We start from the raw sequence: 25,986 nt of genomic DNA, 5'->3' as shown, positions 1-25,986 counted from the left end.
GCACAGATTTTATTTTCAATGACTCATTTTTTTTATCAACACATGCCAACAGAGAAAAAGACAGACAACACAAGGAAGAGGAGGAGGATGATATCTCAACATATACAATTTCAAATAATGTATTTCCTGGTGTTTTGAAAAGATGAAATGCAGATTAATTGTCAATTATATGAGAACATCTACCATACAGTTTTAGAAGGAAAGACATACTTTTTGATGACTTATAAATGATTAGCAACATTATGAGTGGCATTGCAAATCTTCTATAAATTGTCAGAGATTGTTTTAAAGCTGGATGCGACTCTTAATAGATTTAATATTGTAATAACAGGATTTTTAACTGAACCACTTTTAAACATGTAGCCTTATGTTTAAAGTTTTTTTTTAACCTTATAAACCAAGCAGAAAGACTGCTGATCAATACTGATGAACATTTTTTGACTGCTGTCCTCCCTTTGATAATTATTTCTAATATCAGCTCAAAGCCTGCCTCTTTAATAATAAAAGAAAATGAAATTTGTACAGAAATAGGTTAATAAAGAAAAGAAGAAAAAAAACTTTACTTTTTCATTAATCTGTAGCCAGCTTGCGATGCAAAGCTGTGTTCATGTAAGACTACAAAGACTAAGCAGGTTCAAGCTTCATTAATAAAATGAGGTTAATATATAATAGTAACAAATTTGTGCTTCACCTATTTTATATCAGCAACACATTTTTTTTTTTTCACAAACACAAGCAGATCAGCTCAATAGGGAGTAACCAACTTCAATATTATGGCTGATCTGATATGAAGAATGAAAACTCGGCTCGATTACCTTATGACTCAGCTGAACACAACCCAGATAGAATTCTTACTCACCAAGAAATGAAACGGACACATGGTTGTGAATACTAAAATCTCATCCTGATGGAGAATGTACCACCCAGTATAGAAGTGCTTAAGAGCTACAAAACAATCTGCAGGAGGAAAATGTGGAAACAAAGTTTCTTCTACTAAACATTGGGTTAGAGAGGCTCTAGGTGATCTATATATCAAAGAAGAGGAGGTGGAGATATAGGACAACGCAATGCTGCATGGTAGTGAGACGTGGGCCTTGAATGTGGAGGACATGCGAAGACTGGAGAGGAACAAAGCTGGTATGTGCCGCTGGATGTGTGACAGAGAATTGGTGTATTGAGGGAGAAGTTGGGCATAAGAGGAATCATATGCAGTGTGCAAGAGAGGAAACTGCACTGGTTTGGCCAAGTGATATGGACAGATGAGGACAGTTGCATAAAGAAGTGCCGATCACTTAAACTAGCGGGAAGAAGGAGAGCCAAGAAGACATGGGACAAAAATTTGAAGGCTGATCTCAAAATGCTGAACCTTATGAAGGAAGTGACAGAGGATTGAGATAGGTAGCACATTTCTGTACTTGAGAAGAGCTGCCCACCAAAACAAAATTGAGATCTTAAAATCAAGGTCCCACATAAAAAGCACCCAGTAAACTCTGTGGAGTGGATTGCATTAGGAAGGGTATTCAGTCATAGGAATTAAGCCAAAAAAGACTGTGGAACCTGGTGCAGCCCCTGGCCTTGCCAGTTCCTGTCAAGCCATCCAACCCATGTATATAGTGGGTGTTTTTCCATCCCACCAGCCCTAGTGAGGCCATCATGCAGTGTGCAAAACCACAAACCTCAAGAAGGCAGTTTTATGCTAAGAAATGAGGGGCAAATGATGGGTAAAAGTAAGAAAGAAAGAAATTGTAAGAGAGGAAATTCAAAGTGAAATTTCATATAATTAAGGTAACAGACAGTAAAAAGCAGTGCTAGTTAGAAGCAAGTGTATGGCAGTATGGTGAAGAAATTTGCTTTGGAACAACATTGCTTCAGGTTCAATCTCACAGTGTGGAAGCCCTTCAAGGAACCATTTCCACTTTTGAGTATACTATATACATAACCTGGCACTTAGTCTTCAGCACCTTCAGTGAAGTCCACAGTTGCAAACATTTCAGGTGAAGCCGCCATTCTAAAGATGACGTCCTCTCTTCCTTATTTATATTAATTTTGAAAATAATGAATTTAGTAAAATAACTTAGATTATTAAAATGGCGTTTGGAACATAAATAAATTTTGATGGAAGGTTTTAATTTAGATCTCTTCAGAGAAGAAGTTTGAATCATGGAACCAGGAGCAATCTCAGGTTGGTATCGAAAGGGCTAAGCAAGGTATTTAACACTAGTAGGTGTGATTTGAGAGGCTTCTGGTAGCTATTTCTAGTAGATTGAGTGACTACACAGAGGCAGTTCCACTGACTGCGAAACAACAAACTTCGTTAAATAGTGATATAACTAATACCTGAAGAACTAATGGTAACAAAAGGTGGAATTATAGTGTAACATATTTCTCAGTTTACTGCCTTGAAAATGCTTAAGTAAAAGACCGACTAAATGATGCACATTTAATAACTGTAAAGCTGTAATGGAAAAAAGACTGAGTAGGTAAAGAACTTGGGCACCGAAAAGATACTGGCTAATGTATACTGCAAAGACAATTATCCTAGTAGAAGTGGACAAAAAAAAAGAAAAAAAAAAAAAAAAAAAAAATCACATTTTTTTTGTACACAGCTTCTATAAAAATACAAGGCTAAGATATATCATCATTATTACAATCAACCACTACTATAGATGATGAATCATGCAAGCACATATTGCATACAAGGTGTATGCCATATTGAATAAATTACTAGATTTTTTTTTTTAATGTATGGAAAGTAAACCAAAGTTCAGTTGACAGGCTGTCTGTAAACATGTCATATGATCAGTGGATGGTTAGGGAGTGGTCGGAAATAGTGGTGAGAGGGAGTGATGGCAAAATCTGAAAGGAACCAATGTAGATAGATAAGGAAGCACAAAGGAATGAAGGTCAAGAGAGAGAGAGAAAAAAAAAAGTAAGTTTTATGAGGAATTCTCTGTCATCGTCGTCGTCGTTTAACGTCCACTTTCCATGCTAGCATGGGTTGGACGATTTGACTGAGGACTGGTGAAACCAGATGGCTACACCAGGCTCCAATCTGATTTGGCAGAGTTTCTACAGCTGGATGCCCTTCCTAACGCCAACCACTCCGAGAGTGTAGTGGGTGCTTTTACATCTCACCTGCACGAAGGCCAGTCAGGTGGTACTGGCAACGGCCACGCTCAAAATGGTGCATTTCATGTGCCACCCGCACAAAAAAAAAAAAAAAAAAGATTTTGTGTGTCGCCCGCACATGAGCCAGTCCAGGGGAACCAACAACGATCTCGCTTGAAAATCCTACAACGGCCCCGCACAAGAGCCAGTCCAGGGGCACTGGCAACAGTATTGAAGAGACAAGTATAAAAAGGTAAAATTTTAACCCGTCAAACACTGTCATAATGGTTAACTACTGAGATGCAGGCAAAATGTAGAGGCAGCATACCTTTCTGGTATCAGTGGTGACAAATGAATCTAACTTTGACAGCTTTTAAATATAAAAGTTATAGAATTTGATCATCTGAAGAAATTTTCTGTATCAGAGAAAGTCATGAGAGAAAGCAGGAAAAAAGTCTCACTGGAAATGCTAAATAAAAAGGAATGCAGAGAGAAGCAGGTTCTATATACAGAGATGTAGGAAAAACTGTTATACTGGATCACCACCAACCAGAGGATTAGTGACTGTGATGTAACTGCTAGATTTGAAGATTGAAGGCTACCAAAATGTCTTTTAATCCATCATTGAAAAAGTTCTCTTGAATGGAGGTATTGTTTGACCTATGTTAAAAACCCAAGATGTTACAGAAATATTACAGAAATATCACAGGATGTAGGAGAAATGTTGACACAGGAGAAGCAGAATCTTTCTGGCATCAGTAATGATTAAGAATCAAATTTTGAGAGATTTTAAACTGATCTTAAGTTTCTCAATAATTTCGTAATTCTGCTTAATTTTTGATGACTGATATTAAATATACATAATAGTCAATAAGTATGTCGTGGCTATTCCATAAACATGTCCACAATTTATTTTGTTAATACTTGTAACCAACATGGCATTTTGTGTGTTCAACTCCACTAATAATAGTAGACAAGTAACAATTTGAAAAGCTCTCAGGCCCTTGTAGTCAGATTTTCAATACAAAATTTGTTAAAAACATGGCACCAACTTTTACATGTTAAATAAACCAGAGTACATACAATACTGTCAGACACAACTAATATCAGACATCACAAATGAAATGATGCAGACTCAAGACAGAGAAGAATGATGTACAGGAACTGGAGAGACATGCTGAAGACAAGCAACAATGGAGCTAGAAAACAAAGCAGTTGAGTAGTAACCATGAAAGAAGGGGGAAGATAACATTCCAGTACTTAAAATGAAACAAAGCAAAATGCTTCCATGCTGAAGGACATATATTCTTGAAATAGAATACACCATTTAAAACTCTACATGTCATGTATCTCTCTCTTAATGTTCAATTGCTATCAGAGGAGAATTCAGTATATAGGTAGGTGTCCACCAAAGCTTTGCTCAATGCTCTCCACTCTTCACTCTCGCATTTGAGTACGGCTCAGAATCATCATTTAATGTCAATGTTCCATGCTGGCATAGGCTAGAGTGACAGAATCCAGTGAGCTCAAATACTGCACCGTGCTCCCGTATCTGCTTTGGCACGATTTCTATGGCTGAATGCCCTTCCTAACACCAACAACTTTACAGTTTTTGCTGGGTGCTTTTTTGTGCCACCAGCATGAGTGATGTTGTCATACAGTTTGCAAGACACTGGATCCTGTGGGAGTATTTTTATGCTGGGAAATAAACACAAAATGGGTAAAAGCATGAGAGAAGGGGCTAGAGCAGAACAAGTTGCTTGCTGTAGAAGAGCCGTATGACTACTTGTATTTTAGAGCAGTGGTTCTCAACCAGAGTCCATATAAGATTTCTGGGGGGTCCATGCAACAAAATTGTAAATTGGGAATCCACAATATTTTAAGGGCCCCTGAAAAAATTTTGCTTTAAATGTATGTATTGGTATGTATTGCAAGAAACAGCTAGGTTTCTTCCTCTAATATTTTCCATAGTTCAACCTATACAAGTTAGTGTGGAAAAAAAAAAAAAAACTTTGAAAAGTTTCTATAAAACTAGTTTTTAAACATCGAATAGCTATGGGAGGAGGGAGTTCATCAGAATAAAATAATAATAAAAGGATCCATAGGTAAAAATGGTTGAGAACATGTTTTAGAAGAAAGAGTGGGAGTGTTTGAGTGGAGCTGGGAAGCGATGAGGTGACTGACAATAAAATAACAATGATGAAACAGAAGGACAAAAAAGGGGTGTGGAGTAAGTTACAAGAGTGGGTAGGGGTAGAGCGAGGCAGGTATAGTGCATGAGAAAAGCAAAAGATGTATATTCTTACTACAGAATAGAATCATCCAATCTAATCTGTGTGGTACAAAACTTGACTAAACCTGTTCACCTTTCCATAAAAGTACATATGCTTGCACAAATTCACAAACAGGCATTCTAGAGTTTCTTTTAATCCACCTCAGTTTTAGTTTTTATTAATGGTTCCTTAAATTTTTTAAATTCAATTTTGACATTGTTGAATAAATCAGGTGGCAGTGATTACCACTTAATAAGGAGGAAGAAATATTTAAGTCTTATTTCAAATGTAGAGTATGCTTTATAGAAATTCTAAGAATGTGAGAGTTGCAAAGAAATTATTCAGTTGCTAAGGTAGAATTAAAACCAAACTGACCAGAAGATATGTATCCTATTATGATAATGTCCTATCTCTTTGGCAAACAGACCTTAGCTACTAGAGCTTACAAAAAGGAAACAAGCCGACTGCTCAAGATTAAAATCATGGAGCATCAGAAAGCTATAGCATAAAGTTTATATTATTGAAAAAAGTCCACAGTGAAAATTACAGGGCAAAAGACAGTATATAGAGTGATAGTTAAGAAGCCAATTAGAAAATCTCTCACTTTAGTCCAGTTCTATATGGCTGATAGGAACGAGAAAGAGTTTAAAATAACTTCTCAACCAATACATTTGTATTACTCATCTGTAGTATTGTGGACATGTATGAGGTTACAAAGAACTGTATCAGACCTGTCCAAGCTAGGTCAACATAATATAATTTACTAACAGGTGCAATGGGACCGGTGGACTATAACTGACAAGTGTTCCATTAGTTTGTACTGCTGAGATCAAATCATCATATGGGCAACTGGAGAGAAGATAAAGAATTGTCCAAGAAATGCCACCCATACCCCACTCTAAGTTCTATAAAATCTTCCAGAGGGTTACAAAAGCAGTGAAATATAAAAATAGTGAGAGACAGTGTTATACATACAACAGTCATATTTACTATACTCTGTTATATTAAAGAAAAAGGCAATTATTGATGAAATATATTTGGTATTATTAAGAAGGAATGACGACTGCTTATTATTGCCAATGTTCCTGTGGTTAATGTGACAATAAACAATGACATAAGATGTGTGTATATATATATATATATATATAATTACCGTTCCATTAATCTTTCTTTATCCCAATTAAAGTGGTTCAAAAGAATTCTTGTTATTGTTGCAGGTATCTATAATGTAAAAAGAAAAAGCTTGACAAAAACTTTTGTAAAAAATTCTATTCATATATATATTTTTTTTTCACCTGAACAAGGTAAAAATAAATTTAGTAAACAATTTCAAGATGTTGCTTCTAAAAGGGTTCTTGATCAACATTATACAGGAAGTGAATTTCAAATACATGGCAACAAAGTGGTACCTTATACAGTGAATTTGTAATATGCTGAAAAAAAAATTTTTTAATCACAAAATGAGAAGCCACTCTACTAAATAATGGTCTTTGCTAAGTTAGACATGGAATTGTCCAAATATTTTCTAACAATGAATACACAAAAGATGCAACAGGATTTCTAGCAGGCTGACAGAGAATCAGGACTTCCAAAGTGTTAGATGCATCAGAAGCATTTAACAGTAAGAACAATTATAAAATGAAGTTTATGAACTGCTAAAATGGTTTGTTATGGCAGTATCATGATCAACTGTTACAAGAATAAATGAGAAGCATTGGAAAGAGGTAGTTACAGTGGATTTAAACTAATTCCTACAGGAAGAGGATGTAACTAAAGTATAATAGCTAGAGTAATGAAGAAGAGGAAAGAAGCAACTGTGGGCTATTCTCTTTGCATAAAAGTTAAATGCAAGGTAGTGAGTTGATGGACACTGAATAGAAGAGGATGGAGAATAATACAGCAGATACGACATTAAATGTTGAATGTGCTCTGTTAATTTGAATGAGAAGTTAAGCACAAGAGAGTAGCTAGACATTAAGGGCATCAGTCACAAGAGGCAACCTCACTTGTTATACACATGTGATATTGAAAGTTAATGGGTGCCAGATAAAAAGATGTCATATGTTGATGGGAAGATACCAAAGAAATAGAAAGACAAAGAAATGAAATTAGATCTCCTGATATTAAGATACATATAAGAGGTGATAAGACAATATGATATATGGTGAACCTATCCAACCCATAATGATGGCTTTATAATTAGCTGTTTATGTTAATACTTAACTATTGTTTTAGAGAAAATGTTATTACTGATTAGTATTTAAATAGTTTTAACATTTTAATCTGCAGTATTTTCAGTTTCCAATTTAATCCTAACCCTAATCCCAACATAGATTTGATTCCTTTATTAACCCCAGCTCTTTATTGGTTGATGCATCTTTAATCAGGCACAAGGAAGTATTTTTTTCTTTCCCTCTTACAAAGTCTAACATCAGTTAAATGAAAACTTGAATTAACATATTCTTATCTACTCTAGGCACAAGGCCCGAAAATTGTGGGGAGGCGGACAGTCGATTAGATCGGCCCCAGTATGCGACTGGTACTTAATTTATCGACCCCGAAAGGATGAAAGCAAAGTCGACTACGGCAGAATTTGAACTCAGAACGTGAAGGCAGACGAAATACCGCTAAGCATTTCACCCGGCGTACTAACGATTCTGCCATTTCGCCACCAGTAAGAATTAACAGATATTATAGCCAGAAACATCATCTAAAAAAAAAAATAAAAAAAAATAAAAAATAATAATAAATCTAGTCTTCAGCAATATTACTGTGCTAAAATTTTGTTCTTAATTCAGATACAAGACCAGAACTTTCGAGAGGAAGGGTTAGCTGATACCATCAACCCCAGTACTTGACTGGTACATTATCATTTCCAAAAGGCAAAGTTGACCTCGTCAGGGTTTGAACCAAGAGAGCTTAGAAAAATACTGTAAAGCATTTCAGCTGATTTGCTAAGAATTCTTTTTAATTTTGGCACAAGGCCTGCAATTTTAGTGAAGGACAGGTTAGTTAGTTACATCAACCCCAGTACTTGATCAATCCTTTATCAACCCCCAAAATATTGGAGGTAAAATCGACCTTAATGGTATTTGAACTCAGGACATTGAGAGCTGGAAGAAGTGCTGCTAAGCATTTGGTTTGACACACTAACGATTCTGCCAGTTTGCCACCTTAATGAAAATGATTTCTTACATTGACACAGCTTCACAATAGATGCAATACTCATTCCTAGGACTTGATTAGTATTTATTTATCAACAAGACAAAGTCAACTGACTGGATCACAAGTCAAAATGTAAAGGGACATTAACTTGATAGTGCAAAACATTTTACAGGGCCCTCTACTGATTCTACCATTCACTATGTGTTGACGATTTCTAACTTAAGCACAAAACTCGAAATTTCAGTGGAGTGTATATTCAATTATATCGACTTCCTGTACTTAGCTGATCCCAAGAGGATCAGAACAAACTTGACCTTGAAAGTACATAAGTAAATACCACAAGTCCAACTGCTACTGTCAATCTACCATCCAATAATAATTAAGTTTTATGTCAGCTTTGTTCTATTCTATATGGTTTCTTTTACCTTACCTTTTCATCTAGTCACTATTAAACACATGCCAGTCAATTCACATTTGTATATTTATATACACCACACCTGGCTATTTAGAAAATTTAGTAAAATTCTCCATTACCAGTGAGTTGCTTTTCTGAACACAGGACATTCTACTAAAATGTCAGAAACACCAAATCAAACACCCTGGACATCGACATTGCTTTGAAACCATAACTTATTAAGAATGCCCAATATACTAAGTTTTTGTACTTTCTTGTTCTTTTAAGATACAAATGTTTATCGAACATTAAAAAGAACAAGATGCAATTGATGGATCAATTAAAACTATAGGCTTAAATGATATTCCTTTATGATTGCATACATGTGTGAGAAATGTCAGATAATGTTAGTTTCATAAGACTAAAACATGTGACCTTTTGCTGAGGAAAGTTGTTATAAAAATTTAACTTTACATCAGGTGACATTTATGAAAGTCAAACACTTTTGTGTGAAAATAAAATTGGAATATTGTATAAATAGAATATTTCTCCCAAGATGAAAGTATGAACAAGAGAGGGGAAAAAATGATTTAAAATACTACTACAAAATACTAACATCTGTTTTTTCACATGCCCATGCAAGCAGGGGAAAAATATAAAAATCCAGACATACAAATAATAATGATGATAATGAAAGAAAGAAACAAGGATTGATGGTTCATACTGATGCTGTACTATGTCTGAACTCCCAACTGTCCAATTCAATGCAAATGGTTACCCCGGGGAGGTACAGAATGTTGATGCTGTAGCAGAAGCATTATGTAATTGCCAAGTACTTTGTTAGCAAGAAATATTCAGTGCAAATCTACTCCACTGCTAAAACCGACAATGGACTTCTCTTACCAAGAGAGAAAAGGATCAAAACCAGCATTTTGTGACAGATGCAGATGTAAAAAGAAACTAAGAAGGATACTTATATTCAAATGATTTAGCCATACACTAGAATAGACAGAATAAAATAGATAAATCAAACATCTTCAGGTGGAAGAAGAAATCAACACTTATGTTACCATGACCATAATTTTATTTCACAATCCAACTTATTGATAATTACTTAGTGTATATGAAATATATATATATATATATATATATATATATATATATATATATATATATCACTATTTCACTTAGTTGTGTCACCTATGTTTGTCGTCTGCTAAAAGAGGTTTTGATAATGAAACTAAAGTTACAACTTCTCTCAGTAAACTTAACCCTTTAGTGACCATATTTCTAGTAAAATACACTGCCCATATAGTTAAAACAATTTTGAAAAATCGTGAAGAATTTGAACAGTAGAATAACTTATTTTTTGACTTATTTCTGACTCTTTATTACACACTTTCATATCACTACAAATGGTTTACAGGTTTACAAGCAATCCATTAATGCATAAATGATTTCTAAATGGAGGACAGAACAGAAGAAATGAAATATTTTGAAAGGGTTATCCTGACAATAGACCAAACTTTGGACAATACAAGTTTCTTAAAATTTTAAATGCAAAATAAGTTTATGTAATTATAGACTATGTGAGAATGAACTCTTTTCAAAACGAGGGCTAAACTGAAGATAGAAACATTTTACATGCAGCAAGAAAGAATGAGTGCCATTTAAAATTCTGTAGACAATATCTGTATCGCAATAGGCAAAGCAAAGTGCAAATATTCTTGAGTGAAGAAATCAACTGCTTTCTCTTATTTTTTCTAGCAGAGAATTCTTAAGCTGATACATAACCCAGTTCTCTTATAAAGGTCAACTATTTTAATTCCTGAAGCTGACTTTCACAAACTGCAGGTTTTAGAATGTAATATTGTCCACCAGAGAAACCCACAAGCAAACAGGACGAATATAATCAAATGGATAAGCTAGGAAATTCTGAGTATGTTTGGAGGAATTCAAAGAGCATTTAGGAAAGAGTATCAGCTTCCTTTTAACTGTAATAAAAAGAAAAAAACAGAAAAAAATAGCCAGTTATGCATTTTTGTTTTGATTGATGCAAAGAGACAAAACGAGAAGATCAAAAATGATGAACCATTTTTCAAGAAATATAGTGAAGTATGCAGACTGCTGAGGCCACGGCAGTCAAAAGGTAATGAAGATACAAGCAAATTTGTTATGAGTAAATCCATTCTAAGTTGCATTACAAATAACTAATTAGCTTCAAACATGGTTAACGTAAGACAATATGGACAAATTAACATAGGGTGATACAAATGAATTAAAAAATAATACATCCCCAACATAAATCATTTTTAACAGGCAAACAGTTGTTTTCTACAGTTATCTACAAGTTAATTGCATCAGCCTTAGATATATTTCTATCTTGATTGCTGTTATTTAAAAGTTTGTAATAAATAGGAACAGTTTAAAGCATTTAATTTTTAAGTAAAATAAGTTTAAGAATATTAACTACAAATGACTGGGTAAAAAAATTAACTAGTATCTATCTCTAAACAGATTATTTAACACATCAACCAACGTACCCCTACCCCACAGAAAAATAAATATATAGCTCACAAACTAGTTTTAATAAGATTGACATTTTAAATTTAAAAAAAAAGTTATATAAAGAGGTTTGCCATTTATATGGTAGTGTGTTGGCAACATTGAGGTAAGGCAAATAACTAACAAGGAAAAATAGGGAGAGGAAAACAAATGTTAATACAGTCCCCATCCACACAGACACACACACACCCTCACTTTTATGCTGAAAATGGATAAAATTTAAATAGCCTTTTAAAGGCAGCAACATTGTATTGTAATATTTTTCTATTAGATTAAAGCAGAAGGCAGCATTCATGAACCCTTGCAAGGATTTTCTTAGAGTGGAGGGTGAAGTAGATTGGGAAAGATGCAACAATTCAGTTTGAACTTCTGTCAGTTAGTATTTGAAGGGAACAACTTGAGCAATGAGAAAATTTCAGAATGATCAAGGGATTGGATAAAATGTTTACTACAGAATCTGGTAGAGTGAAACAGTAGTAGTATTAAGAGAGAGAGAACAGGTAGGTGCAGAGAGAATGGGTTGATCAGCTTTTCTTCTTTTTTTCTTTTTGTAAGCATCATCATCATCATTTAACGTTCGCCTTCCATGCTAGCATGGGTTGGACGATTTGACTGAGGACTGGTGAACCAGATGGCTACACCAGGCTCCAATCTGAATAGGCAGAGTTTCTACAGCTGGATGCCCTTCCTAACGCCAACCACTCAGAGAGTGTAGTGGATGCTTTTATGTGCCACCAGCATGAAGGCCAGTCAGGCGGTACTGGCAACGGCCACGCTCAAAATGGTGTATTTTACGTGCTACCTGCACAGGAGCCAGTCCAGCGGCACCCTTCAATGATCTCGCTCGAATGTCTAAATCTGTGTAGGGGTTATATGAGCAAGAGGCATAATTTTACCTTGTAGAGGATCAGTGACTGCTCAGAGCTGAAGCATTTCTAACCCAGGGAAGTTTATTTGGTATACTTGAAATCACAAATGACAGTAAAGTCTAGCAATTATAGAGGGTTAGGGTTAGGGTTAGGGTTAAGTGTGAGGTGAGGAAGTGGCAGAGCTGGATTAAGTTAGTGTAAGGTTTGTAACACGTTATAAAGGAGCCTAAATTATAAACTAGTTATCTCATCAAATTATTATTTTCATAGATTAAACTACATATCTGAAGGATCAATTTATACAGATCCTCTAGTAGAGTAAGAGAGAGAGAGAGAGAGAGAGAGAGAGAGAGAGAGAGAGAAAGAGAGAGAGAGAGAGAGAGGGGGAAAGAGAGAGAGAGAGAGGGAAAGAGAGAGAGAGAGAGAGAGAGGGAAAGAGAGAGAGAGAGAGAGAGAGAGAGAGGGAAAGAGATAGAGAGAGAGAGAGAGGGAAAGAGAGAGAGAGAGAGAGAGAGAGAGAGAGAGAGAGAGAGAGGGGTAGAGAGAGAGAGAGATAGAGAGAGAGAAACTAAAATAAATTCCATTATTCTGTTGCCTCCAAGCCAACATGCTTGAGACATTCAGAAGGTTAACCCTGAAAGATGACAGCTTAGGCAAATCTGAATGGGTGGACACTTCTATAAACTCCAACTATGTTTTAAACCAAACTTAAAAAATACAAACCGTAAATGCTACATGTAATTTCAAGTTTCTCTCCAGGTATACACCTTAATTACGAAGTAAATTGGTTTCTCTGGTTTGACAATGAAAATGTGACTAAGTTAATTTAGATTCATTATAGTTTTGCTTATGGTTAAAATAGAAACTGTTCAGGTTTCCTACTTGCTTAACATTCTCAATATGATTTAAGGAGGATGGTTAGTATTATGGTGTCTATAATATACTAGTAATAATCTGACTAGATTCAGTTAGCTTATGGTGAGCGTAATGCATAAGAGAAATAGAATGGCAAGTCTATTAATGGTGTATGATGAAAATGAAGTAAGCCTGTCCATTTACTGTTGCCATTCAATTTAATTCTTCTAATTTATTTAATTTAAAGTGTTTTGAACCAAGCTTAAACACCCAGTCAGGCATAAGAGATGACGGTAGTATATTACTATAATAATAAAGCAGTTTGCCTTGTGTCTCTGAAAATGCAAAGCCTATAGTATTATATGCTACTCTTGTTACAAATTAAACTGGCACTGGATGTGGTGTCATGGGTCTGTTTTATCAATGAGTAGTACGTTTTGGGACAGTTGAATGGTGTTTAAAATTTTTTGTGTGGCTGAACAGCATGCAAACAAAGAAGTGAATGGTAATATCACTTACAGAGAGGAATATAACAATATAAGAGGCTATTAATGGGAAATATTCATCAGAAGATTGTTTATAAGTATTTTTTCCCCCAAATGATTATCTATGTTGTGTACTAATTTATACACCATAGAAAACACACTGTATTACAAACAAAAATCAATTCCCTGATACTACTGGGATTGGGTAAATCCTGCTAACAAGTATCACAGTTGTATATTTAGCTTTTTGATTAAAATTCATTCTTCCAAATTCCAAATTAAATACTTGAAGAATGAGAAGGCAGAAAATATTTCTAAGAAACAAAAACAAAATAACTATGCAAAAGAGTGCAGGAAACTTTAATAAAAGTTGATGTAGATAGATACTGTAAGCTCTATTCTCACAGCTGAACTACAAATACCTGGGATATAAACATTGATAAAATGGTAATGAATCCAAACTCCATCCCAGGAGACAAATGTAATTTCTCAAAAGATAGGTAAAAATAAGGCTGGATAGAAGTAGTGAAGGTAAAAAAAGCTTTTTACAAAAACAAAGAGGTGAAGCTGAAAGATGCTTCTGTAAAAACTGATTTCACACAATACAAATAAAAACATAATAGAGAATACAAAAACACTGCCGAAGTGGAGAAGGCAACTGGCTTTCCAGAGACACTCTTCAGTAAACTAGTGACAGATTTCATGGTCAGAGCAGAAATCCAGTCAAGCAGTGTAATGATGCAGTTGATAAAAACTCTAAAACATAACAAGCTTGAAAGATATGAAAGAAAAAAGGCAGAGAAGTATAGGTAGAAACCAAACAGGGTGCTAAATATTATATAAAGCAAGACGAGAAGCAGAAAGTAATAAACTGAGTTATGATTATCATCCTAAAAATGAATTATTTAAAATTGTGACAGAATGTGTCAGAACAGACTAAAATTTCATTGGGAAGAAGTGTCTAAAATTATCTAGGTACACCAGCAGTAGAAATTGTTTTGAGAAATTGATGAACAAGAAAAATGGGAGCAGAACTAAATTGATCATTTGAAAAGGAGAAGTACAGTAATTAAAAGAATAACGGAAATCTGCATCTCTTAAAAATAGTGAGATGTTGAAAGCTGAAGGATAGGTGATGACTTTTTGTCATATTTTTGTCATGGTTATTACAGAAACATTATTATCAAATACTACAATAGCAGAAGAGATATAATACAGCAGGAAACTTACAACAGCCACAGGTTAATAGAGTAAATAATGAAGGTGTCGGTTAAAAAAAACAACCTATAGCAAAGCTAACACAAGGTAGAGGAAGCTAAGAGGAGATGCAGTGTGTATGTGTGTTGGGATGTGGTATCACAGATGCTATAATGTGTTGAAATGACAGTGTAATCTATGATAAAACAACTAATATTTGTTACCTGTCGTGATTAGCATTCTGCATGTGTAGAGTGACTTGAGAAAACTGAAGTCATGATCTAAAGAAATGTAGTGAGCTTATAAAAAAGCATTAATACACAAAGATGCATCTCCTATGGTTGTCACAGTCCTTTAGTCTAGTTCTTGAGGCAATTACAAAAGGAATTCAAAACTAAAAGTCCATCAATATTTTTTTTTTAACCCAGTCTTTGTTCATAATTCACCCAGGATGGCCAGACGAACGGACAGGGACACACACACACACACACACACACACAATGTTGATTGTCCAAACCTGGATTACACCAACACTGGATTTCTTCAATAATTAAGAATGTCAACAACTTGATTCTCATTTAGAAACTAGAACTTCAGAAGAAATTCAACTCTTGGAAATATATGCCTAAACCGAAAGGTTTTAGGGAGCATCAACAAAAAGGAAGCACAGTTCATTACAGAAAAGTTATCAATTCCATTAACTTCAGACTGTGAGAAAATGGCTGTTTTGACATTCCATTTTTTTTTAAAGAGTAAAGTAAATGATATAGCTCAATGAAGAACGAAACTGAATGTTGTGGACTGGCCAGACAGTTTAGTGACAACAGTAGACAAGTTTCATTATTTAAACATCATTAGTAAAAGCAGAGTTACTGTCAGCATATAGAGATCAGAATTATATGGGTGGAAGAAATTTCAAGATCAATTTTCTTGGAAGTAATGGGTTTCCTTCTGTGTAAACATAAAGAAGTATAAATGATGAATACATTGTGATATTAAGGTAATAAATGGACAGTGAATTTAGAAAGTCTGAATGATTTGGTGAAGAACAAGTATAGTCCATTGGATGTGCAATGCTAAATTATAGAGAGAGCATTTTAGTATCAATGCATTGACTGTTGTGTGCTGAAGAGATGTTACAGTTTTAATCTGATCTTAATTCAATATTGATGATGATGAAAAATAAGTGCTAGTGAAGAAAGATAGGGTACAAGAAGAACTATGACAGTTAAAAGGATACCCGCTAAAATGAGTGCATTTTACAGAATGCATTAGGAAAACAGAACCTAAAGTAACAATTACTAATACATTAGTAACTCTAAATAGCAAAAAAAAACAAAAAACAAAAAAAAAAATGTAAAACATTTCTTTATGGATAAAGGGAGACAAAAATATTTTACAAAGTATGTTAGTTTTTGATTTAGGAAAATTCATCTTTTCAACAAATTCAATAGCTTAAAATAGAATTAATAGAATACAACTAAAAAAATCACTGCTTTCATTGTATCCAGATATAACTATTAAAACTGCAAAACAGTTACACAAGGAGACATTCATTTTCTTTTTTTCCATTTTTACTTCATAAATAAACTGGTGATACATATGACAAAACAACTGTTTAATAGCTGAACAGACTGACTTTGTGAAGAATCTCTTAAACAAATGTTATTTTAATTAAAGGCTACTTTTCCCCAAAATTGAATAGAGGGGGAAAAAAATGGAATCAATTCTATTAAAAAAAAAAAAAAAAAAAAGGAAAAAAACTAGCACAATGTCAAAATGCAAATTAGTCTGCAGTTAGTAGAATGCTTGAAGACATTAAAGTATTGAACTAGCTTAATAGAAAGGAGACACATTTCCAACAAAAGAGTTAACTGAAACAATCAAACATCCTTCAAGAAGAAAATCTAACACAAAGTGTGGCAAGAGACATTGGTTGTTCTCAGTCAGCTGTATTTGGTGCAATTAGAAATGAAATAGGCAAGTTATAACAGGAAAATGTAAAGATTAGGCTACACAGACTTGAATCATCAGAATAGAAAACCAGAAGTAATAAGTTTCGAAAATAGAAGACAATATTTGTGACAAAACTGTACAAAAAAAAAAGAACAAAAAAGATTTATATACAGAAAATCTAAATAAAACCCAGTGCTGGCACACAAACGAAAACTACAGGGTTATAGAGCAGGGGGTCTCCAAAGTGGTCAATAAATGCCTGGAAGCTGCACGAGGGGTCAAGGACTCCATGAAGGGGGTCGATGGTCTAAAAAGTCAGGGGACTCATTATAGAGGGTTGAAAGTAAAGGATTAGATGAAAGAGATGAATCACAAATGTGCATTGACCAAGGAAATGACACTGGAGTTTTTGTTTGGGACATGTCAAATAAAAAGCCAAAGGAGATGATAATCATTACCTGAACTGTCAATGCACAGGTGCACATTGCTAGAAAATAACTTTAGTGATGATACTCATTTTTCAGGATTATAATGCATCTTGCTACATAAACATTTAAGGGGCAACAAAGTATTAAATCTGATTATTTTTATGATGATCCTTTAATTTTTTCCAACTTGATCTGGAGAAAATTATGCCATTAATTAAAATATTAAAAAAAAATTTGTTTGGAGGTGTATTTGACAAGGCTAAGATATTCAGCTATTAAATAAAAATTATTTTATGCCATATCTGATTTATTTATTTGCTTGAAGTGGAGAAAAAAAGATGGGTGGAGAGAGCACATTGCCCAAGGGGGGGCATTGTGTATTTCGGACTACACAGTAACCAATATGTACCTCATCTTTCATGACAAAGGGTTGCAACTTAAAGGAGATTTGGTTGCTATTCTCAGCAAGTCATTTGACTGTGGCCATGCTGGAGCACCACCTTTATAGTCGAACAAATCGATCTCAGAGCTTATTCTTTGTAAGCCTAGTACTTATTCTATTGGGTTCTTTTGCCGAACTGCTAAGTTATGGGGACGTTAACACACCAGCATCGGTTGTCAAGCAATGCTGGGGGGACAAACAGACACACATACATATATATATATATATATATATATACATATACGACCGGCTTCTTCCAGTTTCCGTCTACCAAATCCACTCACAAGGCTTTGGTCGGCCCGAGGCTATAGTAGAAGACACTTGCCCAAGGTGCCACGCAGTGGGACTGAACCCAGGACCATGTGGTTGGTAAGCAAGCTACTTACCACACAGCCACTCATTCATAACTATTTTAGAAAAATACCAGTAATGTAGAATACTAAACTTTACTGTGATGGTAGGTACAGTCAACTACACTGCATGCTGTGAAAGAAGAAAAGAAAACTTGACCTGTATATAAAAAAATAAACAGTTTATTTGCAATTTTTCCATACACACAAATGCATGCATGCACAGTAAGTTATGGCTGTGCAGTTAAGTTTCCTTCCCAACTATACAGGTCTCAGTTTCAGTATTACTGTATGGCATCTAGGGCAAGTGTCTTGTACTGTAGTCATAGGCCAACAAAAGCCTTGTGAGTAGATTTGGTAGACAGAAACTGAAAGAAGCTCATTTTGTGTGTGTGTGTGTGTGTGTGTGTGTGTGTGAATCTCTTTACCATGACATTGTGTGACAGTTATAAACGAATGTCAGCATCATAAAAGGTGTGTTGTGCAATTTATAATCTTCCATGAAAACATGTCTGCCCATGGGGAAGCATTACTTTGCTTGCAAACAGGTATGGGTTGATGACAAGAAAGGCTATAGAAAATCTGCCTCAATGAATTGTCTGAACTTTGCAGTGGCTGAAATAGACAGTGGAGTATGGTGTAGTTCTCTGGTTTGTCTGCTCCTGTCAAACCATCCAACCTATGCCAGCATGATGTTAAATGATGAGGATATATATATATATATATATATATATATAAATATATATATAGTGCTAGATTTAGGAATAACTAAATAAGCTACAGTTTAGGGCCTCATTAATTAAATGGCACAAGCTTCCAATTTTTGTGAGACCTTCTGGTAAATCTTTTAACAAGGGGCCTCCAAGTTTATATAGCTGAAGGCCTTATCAAGTCTATTATGTGAGGAAATATTCAAAGCTTGGATTAAAGTAGTTAACTAGATTATATGATCAACGCCCCGGGAAATAAACAAAAGAAAAAAAGGAGACCTGTCAACCTATATGCTCCAGATCACAAAAATAACGATAACAGTTAATAACATTTTATTCTATAGAAATAACCTGCACATCCTGAATTGAGCCCACAATCTGACTTGAACTTCCTTTAAGCTGACAATACACCAGTGAAAGACAACAAACACCTTACAATCTCATCTGCTCACAAAAATTTTAGGTTCTCACAATTATACAGGAAATAACTATAGTTTTTATCATCAGCATTGTTATGTGTTAATTCTCTTCCAGGACCTCCCTACGCTAGATTTCTTAGTATTTGAAAGTTTCTATGTTTTCAATATTTAAATTCAAAGATATTGAAAGTGAGAGGTATTGATCATCACAACGGAACAAAGAAACTGTTGCAAAATGGAAATGAGAGAAAGGAGTAAAATATTCACTGATAATAATTTAATATTATGTCTTTTGGAATCTTGGACTGACTGAATGAGTGATGCAGACAAAAAGGAGAATCAAACTAAAAGTTTTAATCAGTGAATTTAATTTTGAAGGAAAAAAAATCATGTTTTAAACAATAATGTGGCTTATTGCCAAGTTTCTTTTCTTTTAATGAGTGTAAATAATGCATATACAACACCACAGCGAATGAAACTGAGTAACCAGAAGTAAAAAAGGAAAAACAATAAAGTTAATTTAGAAAATATGATCATTAGCCAAAGTATGTATATAAATCAGCTGATTTCCTACTGAAGACACCTCTTGAAGAAAGAAAAAAAAAAGAGAGAGGCAAGTGAAGGGAGACAACAGTAAGTAGCTAGTGTAATGTTATGCAATATTGGCAAATGATCAAGATGACTGTTGAGTGTAAGCCAGCAGTATGTAATGAGGACCTTAATCAATATAGTATTAATATTGACTATATATTAATATTTAGATCAGCTGTAAGCTGAGTTGATAACATGCTGGACCATCAGTCACTCATCTGTGCTTGTGCACTGCAAGGACAGATACCACAAAAGTAGGTTCAACACACTGACTTGTGCTAGAGACAAATTTTCAGTGGTATTCCTACGGCTACTCCATGAGTTATGAGACTTACCATCTGTCTTATAAATGTTGACAAGGGAAATTCCATTTATTTAAAAACATGTTTAACCTGTTAACAAGGGCAATAAACAAGAGCCTAGCTAAAACCAGAGAACTTTTCCAAAACACCTTACAAAAAGGAATGATTTCTTGGGAAAAAGATCAGTTTTTGTAAGAACTGTTACCTCCAGTATTTCAATTAGATTATCAACCTCAAAACACTCAGCTGAATTTTAACAACGGAACTAAAAATTGATGGTTTTTATTTTAATACAAGCATACTGTTACCACATCCATGATGGAGTTTCTATTATCACTAAACCTGCAGGAAACAACAGCTAAATCTAATACTGTTTTTAAAAGGATGTGCCATAGACGAAGCCTCTCCATGATTGGTTATCATGCCAGAAATTGCATCCAAATCCTACCGTCATAAAAAAAAAGAAAAAGGTAGGACGTGTAATCTTAGATATATCATATCTGAAAAACGAAACAGGACAGTCATTGTTGAGATGACCGTCAACAAGTCAGTTAATCAGGACCAACCTTAGATTAAACAACTCTCTTACATTGGCACAAAGCCATGAATTTAATTTTTTACACTGAGAAAGTAGGGAGTAAAATAAATGAATCCCATTTCATGCCAGGATATGTTAATGATATTGGTAAGGTGAACGCCAAATTGAAACCAGAACATTGAAAAGAATCACAGTTTACAGTTTCTGCGAATCCAATGCCATCAACAATAAAAACAGCAGAGTTTATATACAGAAGACAATGTTAAACTGTACTCTTTATGTGCGCAATCTGCTTTTAGTGTTAGTTTTCAGCATCGACTATTTATTGCCCACAAGGGGCTAAACATAGAGGGGACAAACAAGGACAGACAAAGGGATTAAAGCGATTACATTGACCCCAGTGCGTAACTGGTACTTAATTTATTGACACCGAATAAACTTCACTGAGATTACGGTAGAGACACTTGCCCAAGGTGTCATACAGTGGGATCAAATGTGAGGCTCCGTAGCTATTTAGTGAACTTCTAAAATCAGTCATGTCACAAGTTTTAGAAATTAAAGAAACATTTGAAGGAGTGCAGGCGGGAATGTACAAAACGTTTCACATAAACATAAAATAATTTTATTGATAAATAAAAACTATAAGGGAAACAGATAAATAAAAACTATAAGGGAAACAGATAAATCAGATTTTCCTTGTTTTCAGTGCAACAGTATATGAGTCATAATGTTTGTGAAGATTACACTGGACTAAAGATAAAGACATCCAACACAACTGAATGCTCTACTCACAACCACAACTCTCTGACTAATTTAGGATGCTTTCTACTTTATGCAACATTAATTTGTTCAATAGATTTTGAAAAATTAGTCCTGTTTCATAAGTGCAAGTTCAACAATAATCCTAAATGCATAGCGGTTGTTGTCAGATCTACAATCAAAACCACTCCTACCATAGCCAGCCTGTCTTTTTCTTTTATTGGATAGTATACAGAAGCCTTCCTTTTTAAAGGAATAGAGTTATGTAAGGGTTTCCTTGACCATGTCGAGACATCTTACAAATGAATTCATAATTCAATCTTTTCTCCCCACCACTTTTTTTTAGGAAATACCATCACTCCCATATTTATTATTCAATACATTCACAAAAACTGTCACCTAGAAAAGTAGGTTCCCGATTAGTTTGGCCTGTCGCCGCCTGAGCCGGCTTTAGCACATGGCTTTAGGCATTTCATCTGTGCTCTCTCTCTCATGATCAAGACAAAAGGGCAAACATAATTTCTTATAAAAAAAAATGTTTTTTAAATCCAAGGTTTTACGCTCAAGTAACAAGACCAAAAAAATTATCATGTTGTCATTTATACAACTCGTGTCTCGGCTCATCCCAGTTAGATTTAACTTGCATATAAAAGTCAGGGAGGGAATGAGGACAGTTAATAAAACTAGTGTTTGTTATATTTGGGGACAGTCATCTTTTGCTAATTGAACACATGTACTATTTATTTGATCTTCACTTCAAATTTAATATTATTATTTGTCCGAGTACTTTCGTCACACATTGTGACCCTCTTCAACGACTTTCTGTCCCTCTCGTATCCTTTTGTCCAGTCTATTCCAACGCTAAAAAAAGTGAATATCACATAAACAGTGCGTGTGTTTAATTGGCAAAAGGCGACCGTCCCCAAATATAACAATGTGGTTTCAATAAACGATTTCACATCAAGAATCTTGCAAAACAAATACATAAATATAAAACCAGTATTTTATGATTTAAGTACGAACAATATTCATTCGGATACAAACATAACGCTATATAGTAGGGGTCTAATTGTAGTTTACTAAAATATAAACACACACAAACGTACGTATAAAAAGGGGTGGGGGTGGCACAAATTTTAAAAAATAACAGACTTCACTCATAAGCTTTAAGAGATAAGTGTTTATCTCACTTTTCTAAATATTCGATAGGTTGACACATACACACACACAATCCGGTTAAATATTAGTCATCACTAAATTAGACGATTGATTTGTAGGACTGAAGAAATGGGTTTTAATTAAAAAGTGAATGTAATATAAAACACACACACACTGCCTTGACACACGCTTTGAAAGATATAACATCCAGAAAAGTATTTCCCCCCCTTTTGTTCATAATATATACGGAAATTTTTTAATAAAATAAAAATAGATTCCTCCTCCTCCTTGCTCTTTAGATATAAATAGTAGTTTATTAGTTAAGAGGACGTCTAGAACTGAAGTAATAATTTAAAATAGTACTGCGTCTGGCGTTTAGTCAGAGCGAAATGCAAATTTTAAATGACGGATAGCAAAATGAACAGAAAACTGTTATAACTATTAAGTGGCTGGTTGAGAGAATAGACGGGTTACATTTAATAAATATACAGAGGACCATGCAAGTGTATGTAATGTATATATACACACATATACAAACCGGTTGGTTGTTTCTGCATGTTAGTAAAAAAAAATGTGGAAAACAGCAGCTTTTAAATGCATTTAGAAGGAAACCTTCAAGATATGAGAAACATGATACAGTTTATATATATATATATATGTATATTACATTTCAAGTTTTGTTAACATTATAAATAGAGAAAAAAAAAAAGATTTTTTTCATCTGCAAAGTCTTCGGACTGTACTATATTTCGGTCATTAGAAGCTAACAAAACCAACGAATAAAACAAATATAAGAGGAGACAAAATTTCGTTGAGCAGTCCAGGTAAAAGTGAATGAAAAGCTAACGCAAATGTTTTTAAGAAATTGAAAATAGCACCACCACCGCCAACCCCTCTCACCCTCCCTCGAAAGCCCCCAATGAGTATCTCATGAACCGTTGTTCCGGACTAGTGTAAAAAAATAAATAAATAAACGTGGTGACCGGGAAACATATATATGTGTGTGTATGTGTGTGTGTATAAATTCGATTCTTGATGAATAGAGAAAGAACAATCGGCCATCGTAACAATGACAAGGGAAGTTTCACTTAGCAAACAATTTAAAGGGAGAGAATGGCTTTTCTTCCAGATTTGAATAGAAACAAAAACACTGTCTCAATCCTAATCTATCAACTGATGCCGTCATCAATCCAAGAATCCTATAAATCCAAATCGTGCCGCTCTCATCAGCCATATGTACATATGTACGTGATTCATATATATATATATATATATGCGCTAGGCTTTTACGATCTTAGCCAAATCCCTACAACCAAAGTATAATAATAATAATAAAAAATTAACGATTAACCGCGCCGAGGTCAACTTCGCCTTCTTTCTTTTCGGGGGTCGATGAAATAAAGTACCAGCAAAGTGTTGGAGTGGATGTAATCGACCAATCCCCCTTGCCCACCAAAAATTGCTGGCTATGTGCCAAAATATGAAACCATTATTACTATTATTATTGCAACTACTAACAATAATCCTTATTACTAAGAGTTAAGTGTTGTATGTGCAGAAATCTATTACGTGAGTTATAATTAATACGTTAAGACTTGTAACAAACGGGATATATATATAAATATATAAAATGCCTCGGTCTCGTTAAAACTTTTACAGACAATAGCAAGGTGAATCGAACTAGCTACTGGGGTATATGGGAAAAAAATGATTAAATATTTAATTAAACTATAATGGTGTGACTGAATGTTTCTTGTAAAATGCGAAATTCCAAACATTAACCGCATTTGAAGATGAGTTGTAGCAATACACACACACACACTATATATATATATATATATATATATATACCATGCAGTTAAATAAAGATGCAAACCAAATATAGAACTCAAACAAGTTAAGTTGGTTTGCAACATATTTTTCGTGCAAGGAAATACAATGCAAGCCCCCAGTATTTAAAGAATGCTCACGCATATGTTGATTACAGTAAAAAGTGGCAACGGACTCCGATTGGGAAGACTAACAAGGCAGTAGGGTGTAATATAATGAAGGTGACGAGGTAAACAAATGGAAATAAGATGTGATAAATTATTTGCTGATGAGACGGAGGTGACAATAGTATATACCACACTGGCTATTTGGGATGGAATTGGTGGTTTCTTTAAACAAGACTTTCAAAACAAAACTAAATTCTAAATTGTAGCAGTCAGTTTCCTAGAAGGAATTTGAGAACAAAATGCAGAAAATACAGTAACAGAATTGTTAAAAAATCAAATATAAAAAGGGGACAATGTAAGACGGAGAAAGGAGTAAAACAAAACCCCCAACAAGGAGTTCAGATGGCGTACGCCATGTTAAAAACTATTTTTGCTACATATATTATTATTATTATTATTATTTTATTATTATTATACGAAAGAACAACTCGGATTCTGCTGATACATGAACACAATTACTTCAGAGATTTATAATAGTAACAGCAATTAATACATTAAAAAGTAAAATGTCAATCTATGGCCTTCGTTTGTAAACGTGTATTGAAATCGCAGATGATGAATGATATTAGTAAGAGACTCAACCATTCCGAAGCTTTTTCTTCTTCATACAAAAAGAATCGAAAGAGACAAGAAAGAAAAATCTAGTACAACAACCGTCACTGATTAAAAGCAACAACAGTAATAGTAGACATATTACATTAGTACTAACTAATCAATGGAATGCGAAACACAGTTACGCTCGACCCTATGTCTGACCGTTTCTAGGTTCATTTGAAAAACAAGCAATCTTGATTTCAGTTAGTAAATGAGACTTATTAGAGTACGCACAGTAGTATCAACGATTTATTATATTTAATATCAATACGGTAAGGCTGACAGATTCGAGGGTGAGAAGGTACGTAGACAGCAATAGAGAGAGAATGTGTCAGATGGGGGTGACACAAAGTGAGGGATCGGTCTGTAACACAACGTTAATTTAAAATGATCTCCGCACTATATTTATAAACCAATGGGTATAATTAGAAGTGGAAAATAAAAAAAAAAATCACGTCACATGTATTTATATATTCAGTTACGACATTTCTAGAGGGTATTAAAAAAAAAAAAAAGAATTATATATATATAACAAAATACGGGTCAAAAGAGAATTAATAATAATAATATCAATTAAACCGTTTAGGGCATAATTTCTGCTATGAATTTACAGAAAAAAAAAGCTGATTACTTTCTTGATAGGGTGAGAAATTAAAAAAAAAATATGCATTGAAATTAATAATATACATAGAGTATATGAACATACTAAAAATATGAATACTAATTTTAATATTATATATATATATATATATATATATATATATATATATAATCACCTCCAAACCTTCCAATATATATATATATATATATATATGTGTGTCTTAAAACTGC

The 25,986-nt window shown here is 34.2% G+C and overlaps 1 protein-coding gene across 4 annotated transcripts in view; it reads right to left on the bottom strand.

Moving 5' to 3' along the window:
- The window catches only part of LOC106871316 (E3 ubiquitin-protein ligase arih1l), a 47,853-nt gene that overhangs the window by 20,575 nt on the left and 1,292 nt on the right, over positions 1-25,986 (bottom strand). For all 4 annotated transcript variants that reach the window (XM_089358925.1, XM_089358924.1, XM_089358923.1 and 1 more), the window contains exon 2: positions 6,535-6,602. In XM_089358925.1, the coding sequence (XP_089215051.1) occupies positions 6,535-6,602 (68 nt within the window). The remainder of the gene's footprint in view (positions 1-6,534; positions 6,603-25,986) is intronic.

This window comes from Octopus bimaculoides, chromosome 10 (assembly GCF_046866305.1).
Source record: "Octopus bimaculoides isolate indiv1 chromosome 10, ASM4686630v1, whole genome shotgun sequence".
NCBI lineage: Eukaryota > Metazoa > Mollusca > Cephalopoda > Octopoda > Octopodidae > Octopus > Octopus bimaculoides.
Note: the sequence above shows the minus strand (reverse complement) of the source record. Positions and strands in the feature narration are given on the sequence as shown.